The sequence below is a fragment of the Belonocnema kinseyi genome, chromosome 5 (assembly GCF_010883055.1).
Source record: "Belonocnema kinseyi isolate 2016_QV_RU_SX_M_011 chromosome 5, B_treatae_v1, whole genome shotgun sequence".
In the NCBI taxonomy this organism is placed as follows: domain Eukaryota; kingdom Metazoa; phylum Arthropoda; class Insecta; order Hymenoptera; family Cynipidae; genus Belonocnema; species Belonocnema kinseyi.
Window position 1 is genome coordinate 118740148 of NC_046661.1, and position 25591 is coordinate 118765738.

A 25591-nucleotide genomic window follows, 5' to 3' on the forward strand; every position below is an offset into this window, starting at 1 on the left:
GAGGGAGCTCTTCTTAATATTTTGACACCAAAATCATGTCGATACACCTTACCGACTGCGAGTAAAGCCACCCACGCTTTAACTTGACAGACTGTATATCCGACTACCAAGCTTTTGCATGGATGGCATCCAACATATATGATTTTAAGCAGTAGTACAGAAAAAAATCGAACAGAAAACACAGCAGTGGATTTCACAGTTCAACACTATTTATAATGGGATAATAATGTGAATAATTTAAAAAATGTTGTTTTTTCACTGCAAACTCAGTAAACAAAAATTTATTCATTGGCGTTTGAATGGGGTTTTATGACTTCTGAATTGCGTATCTGTGACTGAAATGCCAGATTGCCACCCATTGTTCAGGCTGACTTTTAAGTGAGAACATGAGTTTTTTAATAAGCAAACATATTTTTTCTACGACCCATTCAGTAGCGATTATGAATGGGTATTATAGTTTAAATTATTTACTAAAAATAGTTATATGACCAACTTTTAAGCAAATCCTGGCATACATAGTCTACTTTTATTTCTAGATTATTTATTTTTAGGCATTTTAATTGATTTTGTTTAACATTGCTTTGCACATCTTTGCATCACAACACATATGAATGTTCAAAATTTATTTATATACTTCACACACAAAAAACTGAATTTTTCTTTTAATTTACGTTTGGGATGCAAATAAATATAAGCGAATTGCGGAGTTTGTTTCTGGCACGTACACTCCTTGCGGCCATTAGGATGTGCACTGAATAAGTGAATGGTACTGATGCTTTAAGTGTAAATCTTATAATTCCTGCACATAATAATCTACTGAAGTTATTGTAAAAATATCATCATAATTTCATAACTATTGAATTTAGAAATAAATTCTTGCATAAATTATGATATATTACAATATTCTTTCATTTAAATTTCTGTAATCTTTGTTCAATTTGCATTTTCCAATTTAAATTTATCACTTCTCATTCAAAACAATTAACTCTTTCAAATTGTAATCTGCATATTCCACTTAGTTGAACATAATCCGAGGTAACCTGCACTTGGCAGATTCACGCTTATTGAAAATTGCTATATGTGCATCGTATTTTTACCACTAAATGTGATCTTTTAAGACCACCATTTTATATCGAATTTCAACCTTTTCATGCGCACATTTATGAATCGTAGAATGCCCATAGGAATTATTTCAGGTTAGATAGTTTCATTCAACTCTATTCACTGAGCATTTTAACGAATTCGGAATGGCAGATTTAAAGCACATCGCACAGAAAACAGATTGAAAATGTGGCCAACTGATTGGATTTTTAATCTTTAAATAGCAGATACGCAATTCAAACCTAATCGCTTTCTATCGATTCTTCTTTCATTGGAAATAAATGATGAATCCATTACAATAGATTAATAGACATTTAATAATACTATTTCGGAAAAAAATGAGAAAATAATGATAGCGATAGAGGAAAAAGTTTAAAATATAAATAAAATTTTCTACACGGTATGAAAGTATTAAAACAATTAAATAAATTATTAATAATTAATAATAATGTAATAATGTAATTCTGATAAGGATTAAAAAGTGAAATAATAATATCTATTTTATTTTTAGGAATAATTAAAAAGTAGTCATCTACATGACGATGTTTAAATAAATAAATATTATTTTCATTAATCTGGAAGATGTCGAAATCATTAGGTTCTGCCTATTTTATTTATACATTAAAATTTTCCCAGACGTAAAAAAGAAGAAAACATCTTTTTCTTCTTAAAAATCACATTTCAATAGTAATTTGTCGTAATAAATATTAAATTAGGCCTATTCTTATACTTTATATTCCCTAGGAAAATTTTCTCTTAAATATGAAAACATAAAGATTCACAAAAATCCGTTTGACAAAAGTCTGCCTTATACAATTTAACAACTTTAGGTTATGTTGGTGTGTTTTACCTAAAATTGTTAATTTTGAACAAAAATAATTAAATTTAAATACAATTATATTTTTATTAAAAAGTCATAATTTTTTCTTAAATTCATACCTAATGTTTGAGATCGAAAATTGGCTTTTTTAAATCAAAATCTTTATAAATCGAACAATATTCAGAATATTTTACCAATTTTTCATTAAGTTAGTGTTTTTCGTCGGGAAAAAATAAATAAAATTGAAAAATTAATTTTCAGCTGCAAAAAATCGAAAAAATTGAAAGTTAAAGACAATTCTTTATTAAGTTTTTAACTGTTTGAAATTTAACATGAATTTTTCCTCAATTTTCAAAAGTCTACAATTAACATTAAATTTATTTAAAATTAAAATTAAATAAAGATATAATTTCAATATATAAACATTTCAGTCCAAAAAAAAGGTGAAAATTATCAAAAATTTTAGAAAATCTGTTGTCAGTGGCAAATAATGCTTTGGCAAATTAATAATCATTCAATGGACTCTCAGCAGAGAATTCATGAAAAAATAAAAATCCTAACTATAGTTTATTTCTTATCATACAAAAATATTAGGTTTAAAAGAAGCTTTACAATCTAAAACAATTTTTCGTTACTTTATCTTAGCATTTTTCATCTAAAATCACTGTTTTAAAAAAATCATTCGATTTCAAAGAATTACAATAATTAAACGATAATTAGGTAATTTAGCGCTTTTCACATGAAATCGGTTATTTGAAACAAAAATAATTTGACTTCGTCTTCAAAAATTAAACTTTCAGTTTTAAGCAACTTTAGGTTACGTTAGGTTTTTCATCGTTTATTGATATTTTTGGAAGAAAATGCAAAGGTTTGATTGTCTATTTATTTTAGAAAAATATTATATAATAATTCTGAAGTTAAGATATCAATTTTCATATTCACGCTGTGCCAGAAAAGTACCATCTGAATAAAATTGCAACGTGTTAAAAAGTATTAAATACAGCATTGCTATCTTTAAAATGAAATTTCTAATTTAAATTTTTTATGTAATATTTTCTTCATTTTTTCAACATTTATCAATATTGTGTCTTCAAAAACTTTTGTTTCCGTCTCGTACTGGTTTCCGCTTAACTTAAAAATCACGTTTTTTCTCAATTTCAAAATGTATAATTGCAATTCCTATATCTTGAATAGATCTGAGAAAATTAAAAAAATTGATCCGAGTTTTATTATTTCAATGTTGATATGAAATTATATAATGTGTTACGAATTCTCACCAAATATTTATGCTTAACGCTTGATGTTAAAAAACAAGCAAATAATGCCTTAAATATTGAACTCTCTGAAAGATTCAAAAAAAGGAGGAAAACAGAGAAATGGGGTAAATTAAAATAAATGGTGATAGTTTTAATTAATGGAAATAATGACATTTACAGAGGAGTATCATGAAATAATTACATTTTATAAAATCGTGGTACGATCAATATTAATCTATCAAATTAAATGATACTGTTGTTTCACTTTTTCTCTAATCTGTAGTATAATATATAGCACAGAATAAAATGAAATAAATTAAAATCTAAGGGGTACTTAATTAAAGCATTAATTTACCTAGATTCGAGTAAAGTTTATCCAAATTTAAGAAAATAGCGTATGATTAAATTCTGAAATTCAGTCATTGACATTCTTAAATGTAGACAAGTTTTACCTGAATTAAAGTTCGTTTATTGAATTTTAAGTTTACCATTTTTAAATATTGTTTTTTTATTGAGTAAATATTATTTTGTATAATTTTATTATTCTGGAAAAATTCAAAACCGAAGAAGCTTGACGCGCGCTTCCTAATTATTTCTAGTATTTTAGCAATTTAAAAAATTTCTTAGAAAATGTATTATCTATTTTCTCAATGAACTGCATTATTTTTATGAATATATACATTTTATCTTCTAGAAATGAAGATCCGGATGCGGAAGATGTTGGGCACAAGTGGACATTGTCGGCTCTGCTTCGACACTTACGATCCACTGGTCAGGATACGGAACTGCTGATGCAGCAGATAGAGGATATCATAATAAAATCTATTCTTGCCACAGCTTCTGGTATAGTAAGCGGAATCAAGCAATTTGTGAAGCATCCGGACGCTTGTTTTGGTAATTTTTTACCTCTTTCGCAATTAACTTTCACCCGGAATAGGAAAAAACATTTCAGTGTTGAAATGTTGTCACAGGCTTATACTGCCCAACATGTCGAAGGCATTTTTGGTTAGAGTTTGATTTTTTATTTGATCATTTCTGCACGGGGCTGTCCCGGTATATATCATCAGTCACGGACGCATTTTTATAATGCAATCAAGTGATCTGATGAGAGCAGTCTGCCCAGACATATTGGACAAAGTCTGGTTTTTACCCTATCATTGACGGACTGGGTTGCAGTCAAGTACACGATGGGGGGACCTACAGCTTAAGGTGGGTTCCGAACCACCAGAACCTCGGTAAAAGTACAATGAAAAATTTCCAGAGGTACCGGCTCAGGGATCGAACCCCGGACCTCTGAGGTGAAGTCCAAGTGTCTAACCAACTGAGCCACCGATTATTATTATTATTATTATTATTATTATTATTATTATTCATGCTAAAATGAGATTTTCTTAACCAGTTGTAAATAATAACTTTTGCTGGTTTCTCCATACACATTTTTCGTAGGCATCAATCCTTCACAACTATATAATTCAAAACGTTAGATTTGTATACAAATTTAACAATTTTAAGCGGAACAGTTTCATATTCAAACGTTCTATATATTTTACAATTTCAAATTGAAATATTTAAAAACTGAAGAGCTTCAAAATTGGATGATTTGAAAATTGAACTTTCAAAATTCAGAAATTGTAAACTAAAGCAAAATTCAAATTTCCCCAAAAATTAAGAATTTAGACATAAAAATTTCCAATGAAAAAACTACTTCATTTTTAAATGTTTATTTCCAAGATTTTCTAATTGGACAATCAACTGAAATTTAAGAATTGAAATTTCATTTAACTTAAAGTTAAAGAGAAGTTAACAATAATAAATTCAAAGCTTTCAAAATTATAAAAATGAAGGAATAAAATTAAATGAATTAATTTCTTTAAAAGTTACGATTTGAACTTTCAATTAACAGCTGAGACATATTTATACTTTTATCTTTGTAAACGAAAATTTTAAGTATACATTGAGAAATTCTTATGTCAAAAAATGGTTGCTATTTAATTGATACATTTTTCATATAAAGATATTTAGAATTTGAAGTCCAAGAATATGGAAGTAAACAAAAAATATGTATAAAATGTAATCATTTGCAACCATGGCTTTTAGAATTGAATACTTTTAAACTAGTAACATTCAATATTTACTCATTTTTTAGTTGGATTTTAGAAAACCATTCAAAATGCTTTAAAAACCAAATGCACATTTTGGAAAAACATTGTTTTTCGAAATATCATTTTTTGATGCAATATTTTTTTCTAATTTGAATAAAATTGGAGTTAAAATGAATTTATTATCATTCACTGAAAACCCATATAAATATTTTTTTATTTTCTTCGGATGTTTAGTAAAAAATGTCTGTCATACTCTGATATCGCGATATTCAATTTTCATTTTCACGCAACAGATTAATTTGTTTAGATGAAACATTCTTTTATTTTCATTTGGCATCTACATATCTCAAAAGAAAATTGTGAATCTCAGAGAAAAATTAGAAATTCGATTTTTAATTGCTATCCAAAAGCGATTTTCAAAAGCCGTGCATTTTGTAATTTAAATTCTCTGTCGATTTTCTCGATTCACGTTAATTTTTTTACACCAAAATTTAACCACTTATATGCAAATACTTTTTTTTCGGAAGTGATTTTTTTATTATTATTATTTTAACTTAACATTTAAATTTTTATCGCAATCCACGGCCGAGCCTACACGAATTTTAGGCTTGTCCCACTTTGCAATTGTCAACTTCTACATTTATTTTCTTGAACCTGAATAACTTTTTTGAAATAAAACGCTTAGCCTCTAATTCAGAATTCCTTTAGCTTGGGTGTGATTTATTTATTAAATTTAAATATTAATTTCGATTTTACAGAACACTTTTTTGCTGTCCTGAAAAATTTAAATTTTGTTGTTAACTAGTTAAAAAAAATAGTATACAAAAAATTAGAAAAAGTTAAAACCATTTTCGCAGAAATCTACAAATAATTGCAAAAAAAAAAATACAAAAAAAAATTACAGGAAAGTGTGAACTCTTTCTATTATTTGGACGAATTATGTACTTTTTTATACTTTTTTGTATAATGCTGCATTTTATTGTAGTTTTCATTTATTACAACGATTTACAAAAACGTAAAACTGTAAGAATCTACAGGAATTTACAGATTTTGCAGCAAAAAAGTTTTACTTTTTCGATCAAGGATGACTAATATGTAGAATATTGCAATGAGATAATTTTAAATTACGGTGTTTCCAGGATAACTTTGACAAAAAAAGTTTCTAAGTCATTTAAAATTATATAATATAAAATTATATAATTTTAATTTTTAACTTTTATACGTTGTACAGTTCAAAGATTTTAAAAAGTAGAAATCTAAGCAATCATTTTCCATACTATAACATTAATATGGAATACAAAAATGTATAAATTTTCAAAATTATATCATCTTAATCAATTTAAAGCTAGAAAAAATTTATTTATACATCAAAATTTATTTTAAAATCTCTTTAAATATTCTGTAAAAAATTTGTTTAAAAAATCATTCAAAAACTTTCCAGTAATCTAACGAAAATTTTGCTATTATCTTAGAACGTTTAGAAAATCCTGCAAGATTGAAAGAAACTGCTTAAAAATCTTCCACTTTCTCTTTTGAAAATTTTGGAAATCATATTAAATATTTTTTTTTAATTAAATTTTTTACAGGAAAAAAAACATTTTTTTCTAGAAATTTTTATATAAAATACAATTATTGTATTATTTTGAAACCTTAAAAAAAATTCGTTTCAAATGTTTTGAAATCTTTTAAAGTTGTAAATTATTTTAGAATCTTTTTAAAACTTTTAAATATATCAAACTTTGTTGAATTTGTTCAAATTAATAATTATTCAATTGTTATTAATTAATTAAAACTACATTGTTCAGTCATTTTAAATATTCTATTAATAGTAATTTTTCAAAATAAACAATCTTTAAAAATTTTCTTAGCAATCTTGAATTTTTTTCTTTTCTTAAAAACCTTTGAAGATCCTTGAAAAGCTTAAGAATTTTATTCAGAAATCTTGAAAAGTTTGAGTTTTTATTAAGTTTGATATTATTTTAAGGATAAGTACTTTTGATTCAATGCGGAACTGAATTTAGGTGTGTTTTTAAAAATTAATATAACATAACTGAATAAAATCCATCGTTTTCATTATTAATGCAACAGTGGTGACTGTATCAATAAATGTTAATATCAGGAAAAATAAATTTATACACACTTTTAAATAAAGTTGTTTTTTTACATTAAATTTCATTTCCAAATCTCAATGAATTTAGGTAAAACTATATTGAAGGATTAATAACATTTAGTTATCTTTTTAATTAAAAATATTATTTATATTATTTTAATATTTCATATTTAAAAAAATTATAGTTTCTTACAGAAACTTATATATAGAATCGTATATTACATATCCTACAAAAATTGACAGTAAAGTACAAATCGAAACGTTGATGCGGATTCTAAAAGTATTGCTTGTAAAAATGTATATTTTTGTTTGTTTAAATTTGTAAATTTTTACCATAAACTTCCAATATTTACAACATAATTTCAAGTAGTTTTTCAAAATTTAAAACTTTGGTGCAATCATGAGAATGATTTATGAAGAATCAAAAGTGTTTTTGGCGTGAAAGACAAATTAAAAAAATGCTAAATCCTGTCATCTTCTGTAGCATTTATTTAAATAATTTTCGTCCTCTAGCGTTCAGTTCTTTTACTGTTCTGAAAATTTCAATTCTTTGCAACCAAAAAAACAGACAAAAAGTATTATTAAAAAGCTATACAATTTTTTTTGAATTTTAGAAACTTATACTTTATTCTTAATTTCTGATTATTCTACAAGAAAATACAAGCAAAAATCAGCTATTTGTATTGCATTGTTTTTTTTTTAATTATGAAAATTTGTCAAAAAAAAGTGCATATTTAACAAAAAATTACAGTTCTACATCTTGTACTTTCTTGTACAAATTTACTCCGCCAAGGTAGATTCTGATTTGTTTCAAATTATGATTTCATTTAAAGACTCGCCAAATTGTCGTTACATTTTATCACTCATAGAAAATTTTAGCTTTTAAATGCATGTGACACAGCCAAATACCTATATTATCGACCTCACTTTATCAGTTCACTGAATATTTTTTTGAACCTAAGAACTTTTTTTTGTAAATAAAATATCGAGCTGAAACTTTGGAAAATGTATTAGAATACAATAAAGAACGTTTAGGTACTGCGTTTTGGAAGGAACTTCACTGAAAATTATTTCATATTTTTTCTGAACCTCGACATTTTTTGAACGTTCGAACTTTTTTTATACATAAAATATCGGTTTCAAACTTTGAAAAATGCTAGAGCCGAAAGAAAACTACGTTTAAGTACAAATCTTAATAATAAAAGATGTAAAGTTGTACACGAAAATACGAACCCTCTAGTCTAGAGCCTCATCTAGTGGCCGCCAGGTTTCGTATTTTCGTGTACAACGTTACCGGCTGATGCCGATGGGATTGATAGTTGAAATATTTTTTTTTACATCTTTTATTATTAAGATTTGTACTTAAACGTAGTTTTCTTTCGGCTCTAGCATTTTTCAAAGTTTGAAACCGATATTTTATGTATAAAAAAAGTTCGAACGTTCAAAAAATGTCGAGGTTCAGAAAATATATGAAATAATTTTCAGTGAAGTTCCTTCCAAAACGCAGTACCTAAACGTTCTTTATTGTATTCTAATACATTTTCCAAAGTTTCAGTTCGATATTTTATTTACAAAAAAAGTTCTTAGGTTCAAAAAAATATTCAGTGAACTGATAAAGTGAGGTCGGCAATATAGGTATTTATCTGTGTCAGATGCCCTTAAGGGAATGTGATACTTAGAAAATTGTCGATTTTACCAGTTTTAGGTTCCGACGGCTTTTTTCTTTAATAATCAATATTTTGTCTTAAAAATTTGGGACATGATAGCGACCATGCTAACGGACGTCCCCACACACTTTTTTTTGGTTTAATTCCAAAACGTTTTAATTTAGCAAAATCTGATTAATTTGCATAGCGCTTATGTATTAGTATCGATTTTGCCAGTTTTAGGTTCCGACGGCTTTTTTCTAGAATAATCAATATTTTTGTCTTACAAATTTGGGAAATGATAGCGAACGTGCTAACGGACGTCCCCGCACACTTTACTTATGTTTTTTTTTTCAAAAAATTTTTTGATATTGCTAACAACGTGTGTACATTTTGAGGTTATGTATGTTACAATTCTTCTATGCGTTACTTCCAAACTACACAATATTTTTTGCCGAAAACTTTGGACTTGCAAATAAACATAGTAACTAATCTCCCGGAACTAACCCTTTTTGCAGGCGTTCAAAAAAGTTTATTTCATAAATAATTTCCAGGTTATCGGAAAGGCAGAGATGAAAAACGACTTAACCTCAAAATAATACATATGTATAAAATTTTTATTTAGCACAATACATTTTTTTGTTATTATCCTTCAAATAAGAGTACGGGGACGTCCGTTATGATATTTTATAGCATCTCCGAATTCAGTTTTTAAAAATTTTCATTTTTGTGGAAAAAAAGCCGGGGAAACTGTAAGTATCACATGCCCTTGAGGGAATGTGACACAGCTAAATACCTATATTACCGACCTCAGTTTTTCCGTTCACTGAATGTTTTTTTGAACCTAAGAACTTTTTTTGTAAATAAAATATCGAGCTGAAACTTTGGGAAATGTATTAGAGCACAATAAAGTACGTTTAGGTACTGCATTTTGGTAGGAACTTCACTGAAAATTATTTCATCTTTTTTCTGAACCTCAACATTTTTTGAACGTTCGAACTTTTTTTATACATAAAATATCGGTCTCAAACTTTGAGAAATGCAAGAGCCGAAAGAAAACTACGTTTAAGTACAAAGCTTAATAATAATAGATGTAAAAAAAATATATTTCAACAATCAATTCCGACGGCATCAGCCGGTAACGTTGTACACAAAAATACAAACTCTCTAGAGCCTCGTCTAGTGGCCGCCAGATTTCGTTTTTTCGTGTACAACGTTACCGGCTGATGCCGTTAGAATTGATTGTTGAAATATATTTTTTTACATCTTTTATTATTAAGCTTTGTACTTAAACGTAGTTTTCTTTCGGCTCTTGCATTTCTCAAAGTTTGAGACCGATATTTTATGTATAAAAAAAGTTCGAACGTTCAAAAAATGTTGAGGTTCAGAAAAAAGATGAAATAATTTTCAGTGAAGTTCCTACCAAAATGCAGTACCTAAACGTACTTTATTGTGCTCTAATACATTTCCCAAAGATTCAGCTCGATATTTTATTTACAAAAAAAGTTCTTAGTTTCAAAAAAACATTCAGTGAACGGAAAAAGTGAGGTCGGTAATATAGGTATTTAGCTGTGTCACATGCCCTTAATAATCTAATAAACGCGGTTATTATAATATTGAACTTTGATTCAGAATTTATCTTCGATGAGAATGACTAAAAAAAAAGAGAATTAAAACTGACTTAATTGCACCGCTAAAAAGATGAACTTTTATATTATAGAATTGTTTGGATTTGACATCCTGATCGACGATACTTTGAAACCCTGGTTGCTGGAAGTCAATTTGACTCCGTCTTTGGGATGTGACTCTCCATTGGACGTGAGAGTGAAATCTGCTTTAATCGCGGACCTGCTTACCCTCGTGGGCATCCCCGCTGTCGATCCTATCCTAAGACCTCAGGCTGCGAGTCACAATAAATTTAAAAGTCCTACTAAAAAAATGACTAGTGTAAGTCCCATTTTTCACTCTTTTTTTTTTAACTGAAAAATAAATTCGAAATTGCAAGAAAATTTAATTGATTATGTATTTTAGTATAGAAGAGTTCACTCAGCTGAGGCTTTACCTCAGAAGAAGAAAACTACCTCAAAGAATGCCTTGAATAAAACGGGCCTTACTTCTGAGCAACAGCGAATAGTAGCTTCGGCTAAGGCGCAATTTGAGCGCAGAGGCGGCTTCGTGCGAATTTTTCCAAGTCCAAAGTCTTGGGAAATGTATGCTCAGTATTTGGGTGAGTTCCTTGCATTTAAAATTAGTTTTAGAAAGGATTTTAATAGGGTTGTTTCGCGATTTTAGGTAAAATAATTTTTTAATACATAATTTTAATCTAAATCAAAGGTGCGTTAAATATTTGTTTCTTTTGTGTCGTTCAAGAGAAAAAAATCTTAAAAATTGAGGGAAAACAGGAAGTGCAATTATTAACAGATTTTAAAAATCGTACATATTTACGAATTTATCAGTAAACATGACTACATCTTAGTAATTTTTTAATGAATTCTTTATACATACCATAAAGATATCTATTTTCGGTAGATTTTCTCCATTGGTTTTTACGAAATTCTCCTTTGACTTTTTTTTTAAATAATATTTTGCGACTTCTATTTTCGATGTGCACATAATCAAAACAAAACATCGGCACAGAGCACGAAGTAGAATAAGGAAAGCCCACTCCCATGCTGCCTTTGGAAAATTTGGACGCACTGATTCGGATTTAGTTAGTTGGCATTGTTCGTTGCGCCTCTTGCGGAAAAGCTTTGAAATACAATTTTTCCAAATGGTATTATTTCTAATTAAAATCGTTCCATATTAAAAAAATTCAGATAACAATTTTTGTTTTAATTGACAATTTCATTAGAAAACGTTGAAATTGTATCTTTTCTAATTCAAAGCGTTTACAATTTAACAATCTTATTTTGAATTGAAGAATCTCGAATCTGAATAATTTAGGAATAAAATTCCGAAAATAGGACCAGTTAAAAGCTTTAAAAATGGAATATTTTCAGATTAGAATTTTGAAAAATCTCAACAACTTTCTTCTGAGGATTATCCTTTTTAATATAAATCTTATTATTTAGTTAAAATTTGTATAATTTTCTTAAAAAGTCATTGATTTTTGTTGCAAATTGTTTGCTATTTTAATTTTGGTGTTAGAAAGTAAACTGAAATCTTCTTTGGATGAACATTGAACTTTTTTAAAAATGTTTTTTCTTTAAATCATCTGTTTTAGGAGAACTTTCATCTTTCTTGAATAACAAATGTAACTTTTCGGTTAAAAATTCAATTATTTTTTTAAATTATGTCTTGTTGATTTTAAAATTCACCTGATTTAGCAGAAATTAAAACCTTCTTGGAGAAAAATGCAACTGTTGGATGAAAATTCAACAATCTTGTTAAAAGTATATATTTTCCTTTAAAAATTCTACTGTTTAAAAATAATATTCGGCTTTGAAAAAGAACTGAAATATTTTCCGAATAAAAATTCAACTATTTTTAAAATTTTGATTTTGTTTTTATTTAATTAAAAATTCTTTTATTTTAGCACCAAATTTAATCTTTTTTGGATAAAAATGCAAGTAGTTGGTAGAGAATTTATCTCTTTTGGTAAAAATTCATCCTTTACGGTTGAAAAAATTCGTCTCATATATTTTTTTTATAAAAATGCAATTATTTGGTAGAGAATTCAAGAATTTGGTTGAAAAGTCATCCTTTCTGGTTACAAATACGTCTTTTTGGATTGAAAATTCCATTGTTTTCGCAGTAAATTATTTCTTGTTTCAAAACTTATATTTTGATCGTAAAAACTCGACTGAAATGTTTTAGATCAGAAAATTCAACTGTTTTTTGAAAGGGTATCTTTTTAATTTAAAACTTCATCTGTTTCAGAAGAAATTAAATTTTTTTTTTAAACGAAAATAAAACTTTTTGGTTAAAAATTATTCTTCTTTGCTTGAGTATTCAACTAATTTGTTTCAAAGATTTGGTTGAATCACTTTGTTAAGAAATCACTTTTTTGCTAAATATTTATATTCTTAATTGAAAATTCATCTTTTTTGTTGAAAGTTTAATTATTTTGTTGCAAATTAATCTTTTTTATTTCTTTTTTTTATTGAAAATTTAACTGTGTAGTTGAAAATATTTTTTTAAATTTATTTTTTAACAGAATTTGTACCATTTACATTTTTTTAAGATTGATCTTTTTTAGTTAAAAATTAACCTTTTTTGGTAAGAAAATAATTTTTTAGTTTGAAATTTCATTTTTGTTGGGTAAACATGCATCAGTTTCGTGAAAAATTAATTATTTATTGTAAATTCATATTTTGTTTCTAGCTTGAAGGTTCAATAATTTAGATTTTGTTGTATTAATTTCATTATCTTTTTTTTAAAATATAAATTATGACAGTTTTTCATTGGAAGTTTGTCTTTTTACGTTGAATATTCAACTATTGTGTTAAACATTTTGTTATTTTGTTAAAAATTCAAGTATTTTGTTAAAAAGTCATCTTTTATAGTAGAAAAGACATTTTTTGTCGTTGGAGATAAATTAATATATTTGAAAATCTAAAATTTGTATATGAAATACAGTTTTACTCCGCTAAAAAAATATTATGTGTTACAAGTATTACCAGATTAAAATGCTGGTATTTGAATATTAATGATTTGAAATGAAAAATTAGTCAAGGGAAAATAAGGGAATTTTGAAAGTGTTCTGGGTTTCGCATTTTTCCGAAAGAGGCGCTACGAGCAATGCCAACTAACTAAATCCGAATTCACGCGTCCAAGTTTTCCGGGAGTGGGGTCCCCTTATACTACTTCCTGGCACAGAAAAAGATATTTGAGAATCACTGACACGTGAGCTGTGATTGGTATTTTATATATTGGTATTTTATATTAGAATTTTGTATACAATAAGATCCATTTATTGGAAAAATGATATCTGAGTTTGGAAACAACCCTATTCATTACGCTCATGATCTTCAACAATTTCTTGTTAGCTAGAATCGCAATTTTTCGGTATATTATCAGTAAGAAACTACCACCAGAGTTAATTACAAAAAAATATTGCTAATTTAAACATTATTATTCAGAAAATGGAAGTATTTAGAAATTGAAAAATGTCATATTTTAAGCATTTAAAATCTAACTATTCAAATATACATTTGAATGTATTTGAATGTTGTTCAAATTCGATGAGTTTAAGCTTGATTATCCTGAAAAATTAAAAATGTTGAATAAAATATATTTTTAATTGATAATATTTTGAATTTGTCCAAATTTAGTTTGCAATTCGTAATTTATTTAGAAAGCAGACCTGCGACAATATTTGACACTTTTTTAAATCAACAACACTATTTTTTTACTATTTCGAAAAAATGACGCTAAATACACTATCTTCAAATCAAAAGCACGAATTTTTATCCAAGAAAAACTTTTCAGTCAACAGCAAAAGAATATTTTATTAACAATGTTGAATTTTCAAGCCAAAAACATAAGCTTTAAAGAAAACAGTTGAATGTTCAACCAAATAGTTAAATTTTCACATTTCAACCTAAAATATGAATTTTTGACCAAGACGATTAATGTTCTACATAAAAAGATACATTCTCAACAAAATACATACATTTTGAAGCCAATAGTGGTATTTTGTCCCAAGAAGAATTTTGATCAAATTACATAAATTTTCAACTAAATACTTTGAAAAATAGATGTGATGTTAGTTCGAATTTAATTTGGTACAGTTAAAGTTTTTTTGGTTGTAAATTTGTTATAGTAAATTGTAGTTGAATTTTCGAACAAAAAAATATCAGTTTTATGCTTCAATTATAGTTCAATTTTTAGTTTAAATATTACCTTTTAACATGAATCTTCAAACAAGAAAATTAACTTTTAAGAAAGTAATTCAACTTTCAACTAAGTAGTTTAATTTATATTCTAAAAAGATGAATTTTGAACGAAAAATATAATAGTTTATATTAATAAAAATATTAGTATTAATAATAATAATATTAATATAAATATTAATATTGATGATATTAATACAAATATTGAAAAATCGCTTAATTTAATCAAAAAAGCGAACTTTCAATAGAATACTTAATTCTGAACGAAGACAATTAATTTTCTACCAAAAAGTCCAATTTTCAACAAAAGAGCGAAATTTTCAGTTAAGAAGATTAATTTTCTTCCAAAATAGAAAAATTGTTGTCAAAAATGGTATGAATTTTCAGCTAAATACATATTATATAAAATTGTCGTATTTTAAACCATTTGAAAAATAAATATAAATAAATCAGAAGTTTCAAGAAAAAAGTTAGTTTAAAACCAATCAGTTAATTTTCTACAAAGTAATTAAATTTTCAGTTACAACAACAAGTAATTTTCAACTAGAAGTCTGTATTTTTAACAATAAAAAAATCATTCTTAAGAAAGTAATTTAAACTTCAACTAAGGAGTGGAATTTGTAACCAAAAAAAGACGAATTTTCAACAAAATACATACATTTTTAGCAAAATAATCAAATTTTCTACCAAATTGTGGAATTTGTAAGACGAAACTATAATTTTGCTACAAAGCAATTAATTTTTCAATCCAAAAATTTGCATTATTAACCAAAAAAGGATAAAATATCTACGGAAAAAGATGAGTTTTTAAACCAAAAAAGACATTAAGTGAATTTTTTACCAAAAAAAAGACGTTAAGTATATTTTTAATTAAAAAATATCAATTATTTAACCAAAATGAAATATCTACATTTTCAGTTAAGAAAATCCATTTCCAACAACAAAATAGTGTACAAAATAGTTAAAGTTTTAAGTAAAGGAATTAATTTTTGACTACAATAATGAATTTTCAAACACAAAGATGAATTATGAACCCAATAGTTGAATTTTCATCCCGAAATACCTTAAAAATGTATTTTTTAAATGTTTTTTAGATGTTCAAAAATATTGAAAATACATTGTCGGATAATTTTATATGCGGAGAGAAATGTTTTATTGATGAAAAAAATAATCTGCTAATTTTATAGAATTAAAAAAAAAGAAAAATGGCGTCATTTATATTGAATTGATTGGGATTTTGTCGCTGTAATCAAGAAACTTTTGTAAATTAAATGAGTTTTCAAATCATATAAGATTTTCTGCAAAATATATTAAAAAAAATGTTCGAAAATGAACCGAATTTTTTTCTAGAGAAAGGGTAACTGGAAATGTTTAACGGACAAAAAAAGACTCAAAAATTTAAAACAGTGTAATTTATAAAATTTTATTGAGTTATTAAGATAATTTCAGCAATATGAAATGTTGTAAAAGCGTTACAACTTCAACAATTTTAAATTAGAAGCGTTATAATTTCAATTTTAGGCACATAAAAGGGAACTTTTTTTTAGATCACGAGAGGCGGACAGTTTCTAAATAAATAAATAAGCAAATTCTCATTAAACAATTCTCCATGTGCCTAAAGTTTCGAAATTTAACATTGGAATATTTAAAATTCAGTAAATTGATGACAGAACTGCTCAAAATGTAGTATTTAAGTTTAAAGTGATCAAAATTGATCAAATTAAATGTTTAATGTTCAAAAATTGAGGAGCAATTAAAAATGTTATATTTTTCAATTTAAAATTTTATAAAAGAATTTGTTGTCTTTTTTAAATATGTATAAAAATGGTTGCTCACGAATTTCAATAAAAATTACGAACATTTCTTATTCTTCCTGTTTCATTTTTGCTGCGTTCTTTAATTGCTTTGCACTTTTCAAACGTACGGAAATATGTAGCGTTTATACCGTTTACGCCACAAGATGGCACTAGTAGTAAAATTAGTTAAAAAAATTTGTCCTCGCGTATTGAATAATATTTTTATTTACAAATTACAATGCAAAAACTCAAGATTGTCTACCAGGGACAGGTATCGAATAAAATACAATCAAAAATGACTAAACAAACATTTTGCTCACCAGTGAAAATTTGTTGCTCACCAGTGTCTTTGCACGATTGGTAAACGAGAGATCGTGTAAAGAAAGCAACCAACAATGAAAATTGAAAATGATTGCAAATTACTGGGAACGGTTAAACTGCGATACACTACCTGGTGATAAAAATTCGAACTAGACAGAATAGGCACGATTTTAAAGATGCACTTTAATTTGTGCAGAAAAGTGGTATAACAATTTTTTGTGGAGTTTAAAGTATTTATTGGATAATAAAAATAAGTCTTTATCGGTAAAAAGTGTTTTAGATGGCATTGATATATTATGCAGTGAAAAACTACACTTTCTGACAGAAATATTTTTCTAAAAAAAAAACAATTATTGTTCTCTTTATTGTGATTTTCAAAAGATTATAAACTTAAATGGACTTATTTTGAAGCAAAATTGAACTGAAAGTAAATTTGTATTAATTTGTACGTGAAATATTTACTATTTAAAAATCTGATCTAAAAGTTAGGTTAGAATTAGTATTTAAATTCCAGTCTTCTATTATTCGTATTCTTAGCATAAAATGGATAAAATTTGTCGCTACATACATTACTTAAAGTTTATTTAGGCTCACAATGCATTGAAACTCACATTAAATAATGAAATAATTGGTTTTTTAAAACCGACTTCACAAAAATGTTTTTTTTTACTGTATAAGATGGAAAGTCTATCTAAAAATATTTGTTTTTGATGAAAATTTGTTTAGTATTCAATCATTGTTTTATACTTCACCAAACAATCGTAAAAACACTTTTATGCAAAAATTAAAATACATGTTCAAAATTTTACCTGCTCTTTCTAGTTTCATTTTTCGGCACCATGCAGCGAAATGGTAGACCACCATTCCCAATAGGACTGCCTGAGTCTTAAATCCAGCTTTAATGGCCCCCAAATTAAAGTTCAGAAACTATGCTTTCATCAGAACTTCTATTTTTCAATTGAATAAAAGTCACTGTGTTTTCAATATATTCAGAAAATGGCATTATTCTTAATTGCTGTGTGAAAAAGCTTTTATAGATTTTTATCAAATCCACACTGATAAATCTATATTCTATAATTTTGAAGTAATGTTTTTCCATTTAGATCCAATAACCGGAATACCAGTAGTTACGGATCCTTTGGGCCCAGGAAGAGTGCCACCGCACATTAACACGAATCACAATCTGATGCTTCATGAGCAGCTATTTCCCGCAGCTAGTCGTACGACGGGTTTTATAATTCCGGAAGTCAAGTTAGATAGGCTTTCCAGGTGAATTTATTTCAGAAAATAATCATTATTTAACAGATATTTGTCATTTATCTGACCCGGGGCTTGAACTTATTTACAAATAATTTTTACAGATACGAGAGGTACGAACGTGCGCTTCTAAAAGGCCACAAGGAAAGTTTGGATCGAGGAGACAGCAAAGAGAATATCGATATTGATAGTCAAAAGTACAAAGCTCAAGTAATGCAATTAATGCAAGAAGGCAACAAATTAAGGTACTTAATATTCAATTCTAAAGACCTAATATTATTTCTCTCTAACAATCGTTAACAAATTTGAGGATAAGATTTTGAAGTTATTTTTTGGTAAATTTGATAAATGAAGATGAAAGTGAGGTGGAAACATTTATTTCTGATCCTACATCCTGTTGGAAAAAAGCTTTTCAGGGAAAATACAACATTTATAAAGCTGTATATTTTTATTAAAACGTGTAGATTTTCGTTGAAAATGTACGAAATTCAACAGAAAATACAATTAAATACAAATAGCTCTTTTTTCTTTTATTTTTTTGTACAGAAGTACAAAATTAACAATGAAGTATAAGTATCTACAGATAAAAAAATTGCATAAGTTTTCATTAATAGTCTTTTCTTTACTTTTTGTAAAAATCTACAAGGTATAACAGAAAACTATAAAATCTTACATTCTTTTAAGAGGGTATCCCTATATAGATCGCGAAAAATTGAAGAAAACTTGGGGAATTTTTTGTAAAAAAACTACACAATGTTTCGATCTCAAATTTGGACTGATATTTATTGACGCTTCATTACAATAAAAAAGTTTTTTTTTTAATGCAGAATGTTCATAAAGAAATCCGCCATGACGCGCGAAAACTGACTTTTTCCCCCCTCTAGTTTTATGGGCAACGCCATCGGTCATGTGTCTCTCTGAAACATTTCAATAGTTTTTTTTTGTTATTATAAGATGTATACCTCGTACATATACCTATTTTCAAAGCATGGAAAAATTATTTCAGAAAATGACAGAAAAAATTTTTTTTGAAGTTTTTTATTTTTATTTTTTATGCAAATAAGTGGTCCATTAATAATTTTGCACAAAAGCAAAGAGCTATATCGAATAGACAATTAAATTATTTTTAAAATGGCGTTTTTTTCGATAAGTTGAAAATTCGCTGAGTTCTCGTGCCCATAAACTCGGAAAATCGGAAAACTCTGATTTCGAGATAAACGCGTTTAAAGTCCGAGCGCGCACCTGCCTACCTGCTCCGCGCGCTGAAGGGCGTTAACAAAAATAGCCATAGATGCTAAACCGCTTCAAATTCCGATCTAAAATTTTAAAAGAGTACTCTTGAAATGTTATACTTTCGATTTGTATAATAAAAAAAGTCGATTTTTTCATCAATCTATACAGGGATACCTTCTTAAGTTCGGTGCTTGGCGTCAGACAAACACTTTTATTTTACGTATATTATAGAAAGTTACAAATCTTCACCCAAAAAAAACAAGAGTTTTCCGAATTTGAAATATTGCGAAATTTTACTTGAAATTATGTTATAAATATTGACAGTTTGTTGTAAATATGTATGTGATTGTGAATTTCCTTTTGTTAAAGCTCCTTCGGCTTTAACATACTCATTCTTATGACGTATTTCGTGCTTCGCACTCGAGTTTCTACCTGACATTTTATATAATTCACATAAATGTATATTATTCGAATACATAACTTGCACTGGTATTAAAACAGACGTAATTTCATTGTCACGTTTAAAAAATGCGAATTCGTTAAAAAAAATTTGTTGTTAAACATTTTATTGCAACTTTTGTCATTTTTTCATAAACTGAATTTGCTCATTTCCAATTTTATTTTTAGGATTTAAAGTTTACTCACAGGGTTATTGAAAATTACAGTTTTCTTTTCAAATACTATGAACAAGTTTCCAGAGAATGTTGGAATTATGAAAATATGTGGTTCCAAAAATTCCCAAAATGCGCTAGCTTTTAGAATTTTAATCCAAAATGTCTGACTAACGAATTTGGCACTTAGCTTAGGACACTAAAAGAGTGTACCAAAGGCCAATCTAATAGATTAATTTTTTCAACAGTTATCGTGCTCACAGACAGACAAACATAAAGACAGACAGCGATACAGACTCATTCATAAAAACGTGTTTTTCGAATCTAAGAGGTCTCAAAACGTGGACCTTTGGACAAAAACTGTGGGGGGGGGGGGTCAAATGTTATATAAATCTAATACCTTTCTCTGATGAGAATGTAAGACTTATTTTTTTGACATGAATAATTTTTTATAATTCTGTTTTTAGTTTTAATCCTAAAAAATAGTATCAAAAACATAAAAAATTAAATTTTTTGAAAGCCGAAAAATTTAATTTCTGTATTTTTCATCATTTTGTATGCTGTCAAAATTTGAATTTTTGATTTTCAAGAAAACTCAAAAAGTTGTTATGAGAAATCTTGTAGGGAATTCAAAAAACAACATTTTTTTTCTCCTGAAGAACCATACAGAGAATTTTTGGATTTTGAAAAAAGTAGTGTCAAAAATACTCAAAATGTGTCCACTTTTTAAATTTTTATCCAAAATGGCTGACTAAAGAACTTGACCTTTAGTTTAGGACACTAAACGAGTGTATCACAATTCAATCTAATAGATTTATTTTTTTTAAAGTTATTGTGGAAATAGACAGACATATAGACAGACACATTCATAAAAACCTGTTTTTCGGATTCAGGGGGTCTCAAAACGTCGACATTTGATCAAAACTGGGGAGAGGGGTTAAATTTTACACAAATATAATACCTTCTCTGATGAGAATGTAATAAACATTTTTAAAAACAATACTTTTAGACTCCGCTTCAATGTTTCGACATCTCAATTACTCACTGTCAATTACTACTGCCAATTTTCGTAGGATTTGTAATGTATAAAAAGTTTCCACAAGAAAATAATTAAAAAAATATATATATTACAATTTTGCCCAAGAACTTTTTTAATTATAATAAATCACAAATCAAGCAGAAATTTTAGTTTTATGCAACATTATTTTTAAATTAAAATTATACCTAGATGTTATTTATTTTTCCAAATAATTTTATATAATTTAATTCAGACTTGGAAATGCATTCTAATGAAAAAAAACCTTATTTAAAATGGTGTATAAGTTTATTTTGAAGATTTCAAAGTAAACATCATAAGTTTTGTAAGGATCTTTAAAGATTTTAAGAAAATAAAACAATGTCAAGATTGCTAAGAAGAATTAAAATGATTTTTCTTATTTTGGAAAATTAATGGTAATAGAATATTCAAAACCGGGTTAATTAATAAATAGCACTTAAACAATTAATAATTTGGAACACATTTTAGGAAGTTTAAGATATATTTAGAAGATTTTCATTAGATTCCTGGAAAATTTTCAAATGATTTTTTCTGAACAAATTTTTAAGAGAATATTCAAAGATATTTCAAAACAAATTTTGATGTATAAATTAATGTTTCTAGCTTTAAATTATTTAAAAATATACAATTTGTAATATGTGTATATATATATATATATATATTGAAAAATATTATACATTTTTTTGTATTCATTCTTCAATTTAGTGCACTGCGTTCATTATTGAGCGTTCGAATTAAAATTCAAGCTCCCCCCCCCCCCCTGAGTATTTTAATTTCCAGTCAAGTTGTTATCATTTTAAATTAAAAAAGTGTTATCTTTAAGAGTTTGAAGTTGTAAATTCTTGTAGGAAATTAAAACTGCATCAAAATACAGTAACAATGGTTTCAGTTTTTTGTAAATTTTCCTTAGTGAACAAATTTTTATCGAAATGTACAAAAATCTAAAACCATTTTTACAGGAACTTACAAATAGATTCCATAACTTACAACCAAAATTACAGAAAAGTAGACCTTTTTTTTATTTTTCGGATTAATTTTGTACTTTTTTTTAAAAGAAAGATTAATGAAAAATATTATCTTTTCAGCCCCGGGGAAGCGAGGAAAGCTTTTGGTCTATATTTAGGATTTATATTACGTAAAATATCTCAACCAAACGCCGACCCAATTTGTTGTGATCTTGTGACCAAGTTTTTGCAGCAATCGTCTAGTAATTTAAGGACGCCCTTCTTATTTACTGTGAGTTTCGATATTCTATATAATTTGGTTTACAGTAAACTCTTGCCTATTCCAAGGGCCACGAAACGTAAACATTTGGATATTTCAAGGCTGGACAGGTCCCCACCTCTATCGCGAGTTTTGGGGTGATTTTGTCAAGCAACGTTCATTGGCTGCGCCGGCCATCTATCGATGCGCGCGCTGTAAGCATACGTGAGTCCTTGCATTTGCGCAATCAGTATAATATCGGGTATCTTGCCTACTTGGAAAAGCGAGAAAACCTAGAATTGTGAGGGAATTTTTATATACCTGGGAAAACCTGGAAATGTTTGGTAACTTTTCTTGAAGTCAGGGAATTTGTTCGAAAGCGTATTTTATTTTTTCTTGAATTGTAATATTAAATTGAATAACAGTGATTCTTCATTTGTAAAAGTAGCTTTATATTACTGTATTGAAATATTTGGAGAGAAAGTCATTTTTTTGTTTGTTTGAAATCAATTTTTCCAAGTGAAAATTCAGCTATTCTTTTTTCGGTTCAAAATTGAACGGTTTGTTTTAGTTGAAAATTCAAGTATTTGGTTAAAAATTCGGTTTTTCTGGTTGAATTCCATTATTTTTGATTAAAACCTGTGATCACCTTTGGTTGAAATATCAACTGAAACTTTTTTTTGTTCCAAATTTGTCTTTTTTATTGAAAGATTTAATTACTTGATTGAGAGTTACTCTTTTTAAAAAAAAATTTATTGTTAAAGATTCATCCTTTTAATTGAAAATTCACCTCCTTGGTTGAAAAATGAACTATTTTGTTGAAAATTTGTTCTTCCTTGACTGAAAATTAATTTTTTCACCAAAAGTTTAAGTATTCCTGTTGCAACTTTAAGTATTTTGTGGAATTTTTTTATTGTTTTAAGTAGAAAGATTTGCGTTTAAATTAAACTATTCCAGTTGAAGATTTATTATTTTAGTTGAAAATTCATCACTTTGCTTGAAAATGCGACTATTAAAAAAAATTACTTTCATTTTTTGCTGCAAATTAGTTGTTTTCTTTTTACAGGAAAATGCAACTATTCCAATTGAAAATTCATCTCTTTGGTTAATCATAAGCTTTTGACTGGAAAAACTATTCAGTCGTTGGTTCACAATTTATCTTTTTATATAAAAATTTATCCATTTTCTATAAAATTCGTCTTTTTGGTGAACATTAATTTTCTTTGTTGAAAATTCATCTCTTTGTTTAAGAATCAACTATTTTAGTTAATGATAGATAATTCGAATTATAATGTCATCTTTTTTGTTGAAGAACACCTATTCTGCTTTTTATGTTATGGTTTTGACTAGATAAAATTGATCAAACAGTTTGTTTGAACATTCATTCTTTTGCTTAAAAATCCAAGTATTGCAATTAAATATTGATCATTTGGGTAATAAATTGATATTTATAGTTGAAAATAAACCTACTTAATTGAAACTTAAATTAAATTTGTTTTAAAAATAAATCTGTTTTTCTGTTAGTTGAGAAATAATTGTTTTTAATGAAAATTTAACCATTCCATTTGTAGTTGAAAACTGATCTTTTTTAGTTAAAAATTTATCTATTCGTTTGTTTGAAAATTGATCTTTTTTAGCTGAAAGTTCAAGTGTTTTATTGAGAATTAACGTATATTTTGGAAAATTCGTCTTTTTGATAGAAAATTAATCTTCTTGATTGAAATTTTTACTTGAAACATCTTGTAATATTAATTGTATTCCTATAAACTAAAAAAACACTTTATTTAGAATAAGTTCGTAAAAAATGATAACAGGAAAAAACCTGAAGTTATCAGGGATTTTTTACCCCTAGGATTTGTGGTAGAATCAAAAAACGATTAAAATATTTCGCGGAATATTGAGCATTGTAGCATGACGTCATGATCATGATAGAATAGATGGAAATATCATGAAATGTCACGCCTTTTTGGAGAAAATATTCTTTGCATAAAAGTAAGTTATAAATGTCTTAATCCGGGTCGGTGAAACAGTTTCAGTTTGCTTGGGGAATGAATTTGATTACTAATAATATTTGGAAAAATACTCATTGAAAATTTCCCACTCGCCTGACTTTTGATGGGGACTACTCCATACATTCAACGCCAACGCAAATTTTAGATATTTTGTTTTATTTCGTGACACTGAAAGGCTAGCAATCGACAAAATAATGGAGCATGACTCAAAAAGTACATTCTACACTTGAAAAATATTCCTATTCGTACATTTATGGTTTACTTTTACGATTATAATATTATCTCCGAAAAGTCGTATGTATTCCCATGACGTAATACTAAAATACTCAATATAAACCTATAAGGGCCTCCCGCTCTTCGGACTGATTTTTAATTGGTCAGCCACTGACGCGGTCGAGACCGTACAGGGACCGGGGTGGGAAGCGACAGAACTGCGCCACTTATAAATCAGTGTGGGGGACTTGGAATAGGTAAGTCTTGGAATAGGTAAGTCTTGGAATAAGCAAGAGTTCACTTTATTTATTCTTCTTTTCCGGAAAAATGTAATATCATGAATGTTTTTTACTTTAATCAGTTGCCAAATAGTAAGTTGGGTGATAAAGACAGAGCAGCCGTGACTGCCAAGCAGTTGTCGGATTTTTTGCATCTTTATAACAGAGAAACTGAACTTTATGCCGATACCGTTGACCGGCCTCGGACTATACCTAACAGACTTTTCCAAAAGTTTCTCGCTGCAGCGAGGTAAGTCCATGAAGTAATTAAAATTATGATATTAAAAGTTTAATATTTGTAAAGTTGGTTTGAAAATATGTTCTTCGAGAATAAAGTTCATGTTTTATGTTAGTAAATGCTGTCGGGTTGATCACGCCATCTATGTTATATGTTTTATATTTTGAGAAACTAAACATTAGGGCGTAGCTTGAAATAAAAGATTAAAAAAATTTTATTTTTCTGAAAATTTCTGCCAGAAATTGCCCAAAATTCATAAAAAGCTTTTTTTTTCTGAAATCACGCAAACAATTATATTATTGAAAAACTGTGCCAGTGAAAGTTCTAGATCTCCATGAATTGCTTCTTTCGTTTTTTTTCATATTTTTTTTTCATTGAAACAACCCTTTTCAATAAAAAACAAGAAAACGGGTGAAAAAAGTCCAAAAATTGTTTCTGATTTTTTATGAATAAGTAAGAAGACATAAAAAATTTTACAGGAAAATACAAATATTCTGCTTTTT

At 27.3% G+C, this 25591-nt stretch overlaps 1 protein-coding gene across 2 annotated transcripts in view; it reads left to right on the plus strand.

Annotated features, from left to right (window-relative positions):
• Positions 1 to 25591, plus strand: part of LOC117172292 (tubulin polyglutamylase TTLL5) — a 173198-nt gene that overhangs the window by 138208 nt on the left and 9399 nt on the right. For both annotated transcript variants that reach the window (XM_033360049.1, XM_033360050.1), the window contains 7 exons: positions 3872 to 4071; positions 10756 to 10982; positions 11067 to 11262; positions 18090 to 18255; positions 18348 to 18488; positions 22230 to 22380; positions 24934 to 25100. In XM_033360049.1, coding sequence (XP_033215940.1) covers positions 3872 to 4071; positions 10756 to 10982; positions 11067 to 11262; positions 18090 to 18255; positions 18348 to 18488; positions 22230 to 22380; positions 24934 to 25100 — 1248 coding nt within the window. The remainder of the gene's footprint in view (positions 1 to 3871; positions 4072 to 10755; positions 10983 to 11066; positions 11263 to 18089; positions 18256 to 18347; positions 18489 to 22229; positions 22381 to 24933; positions 25101 to 25591) is intronic.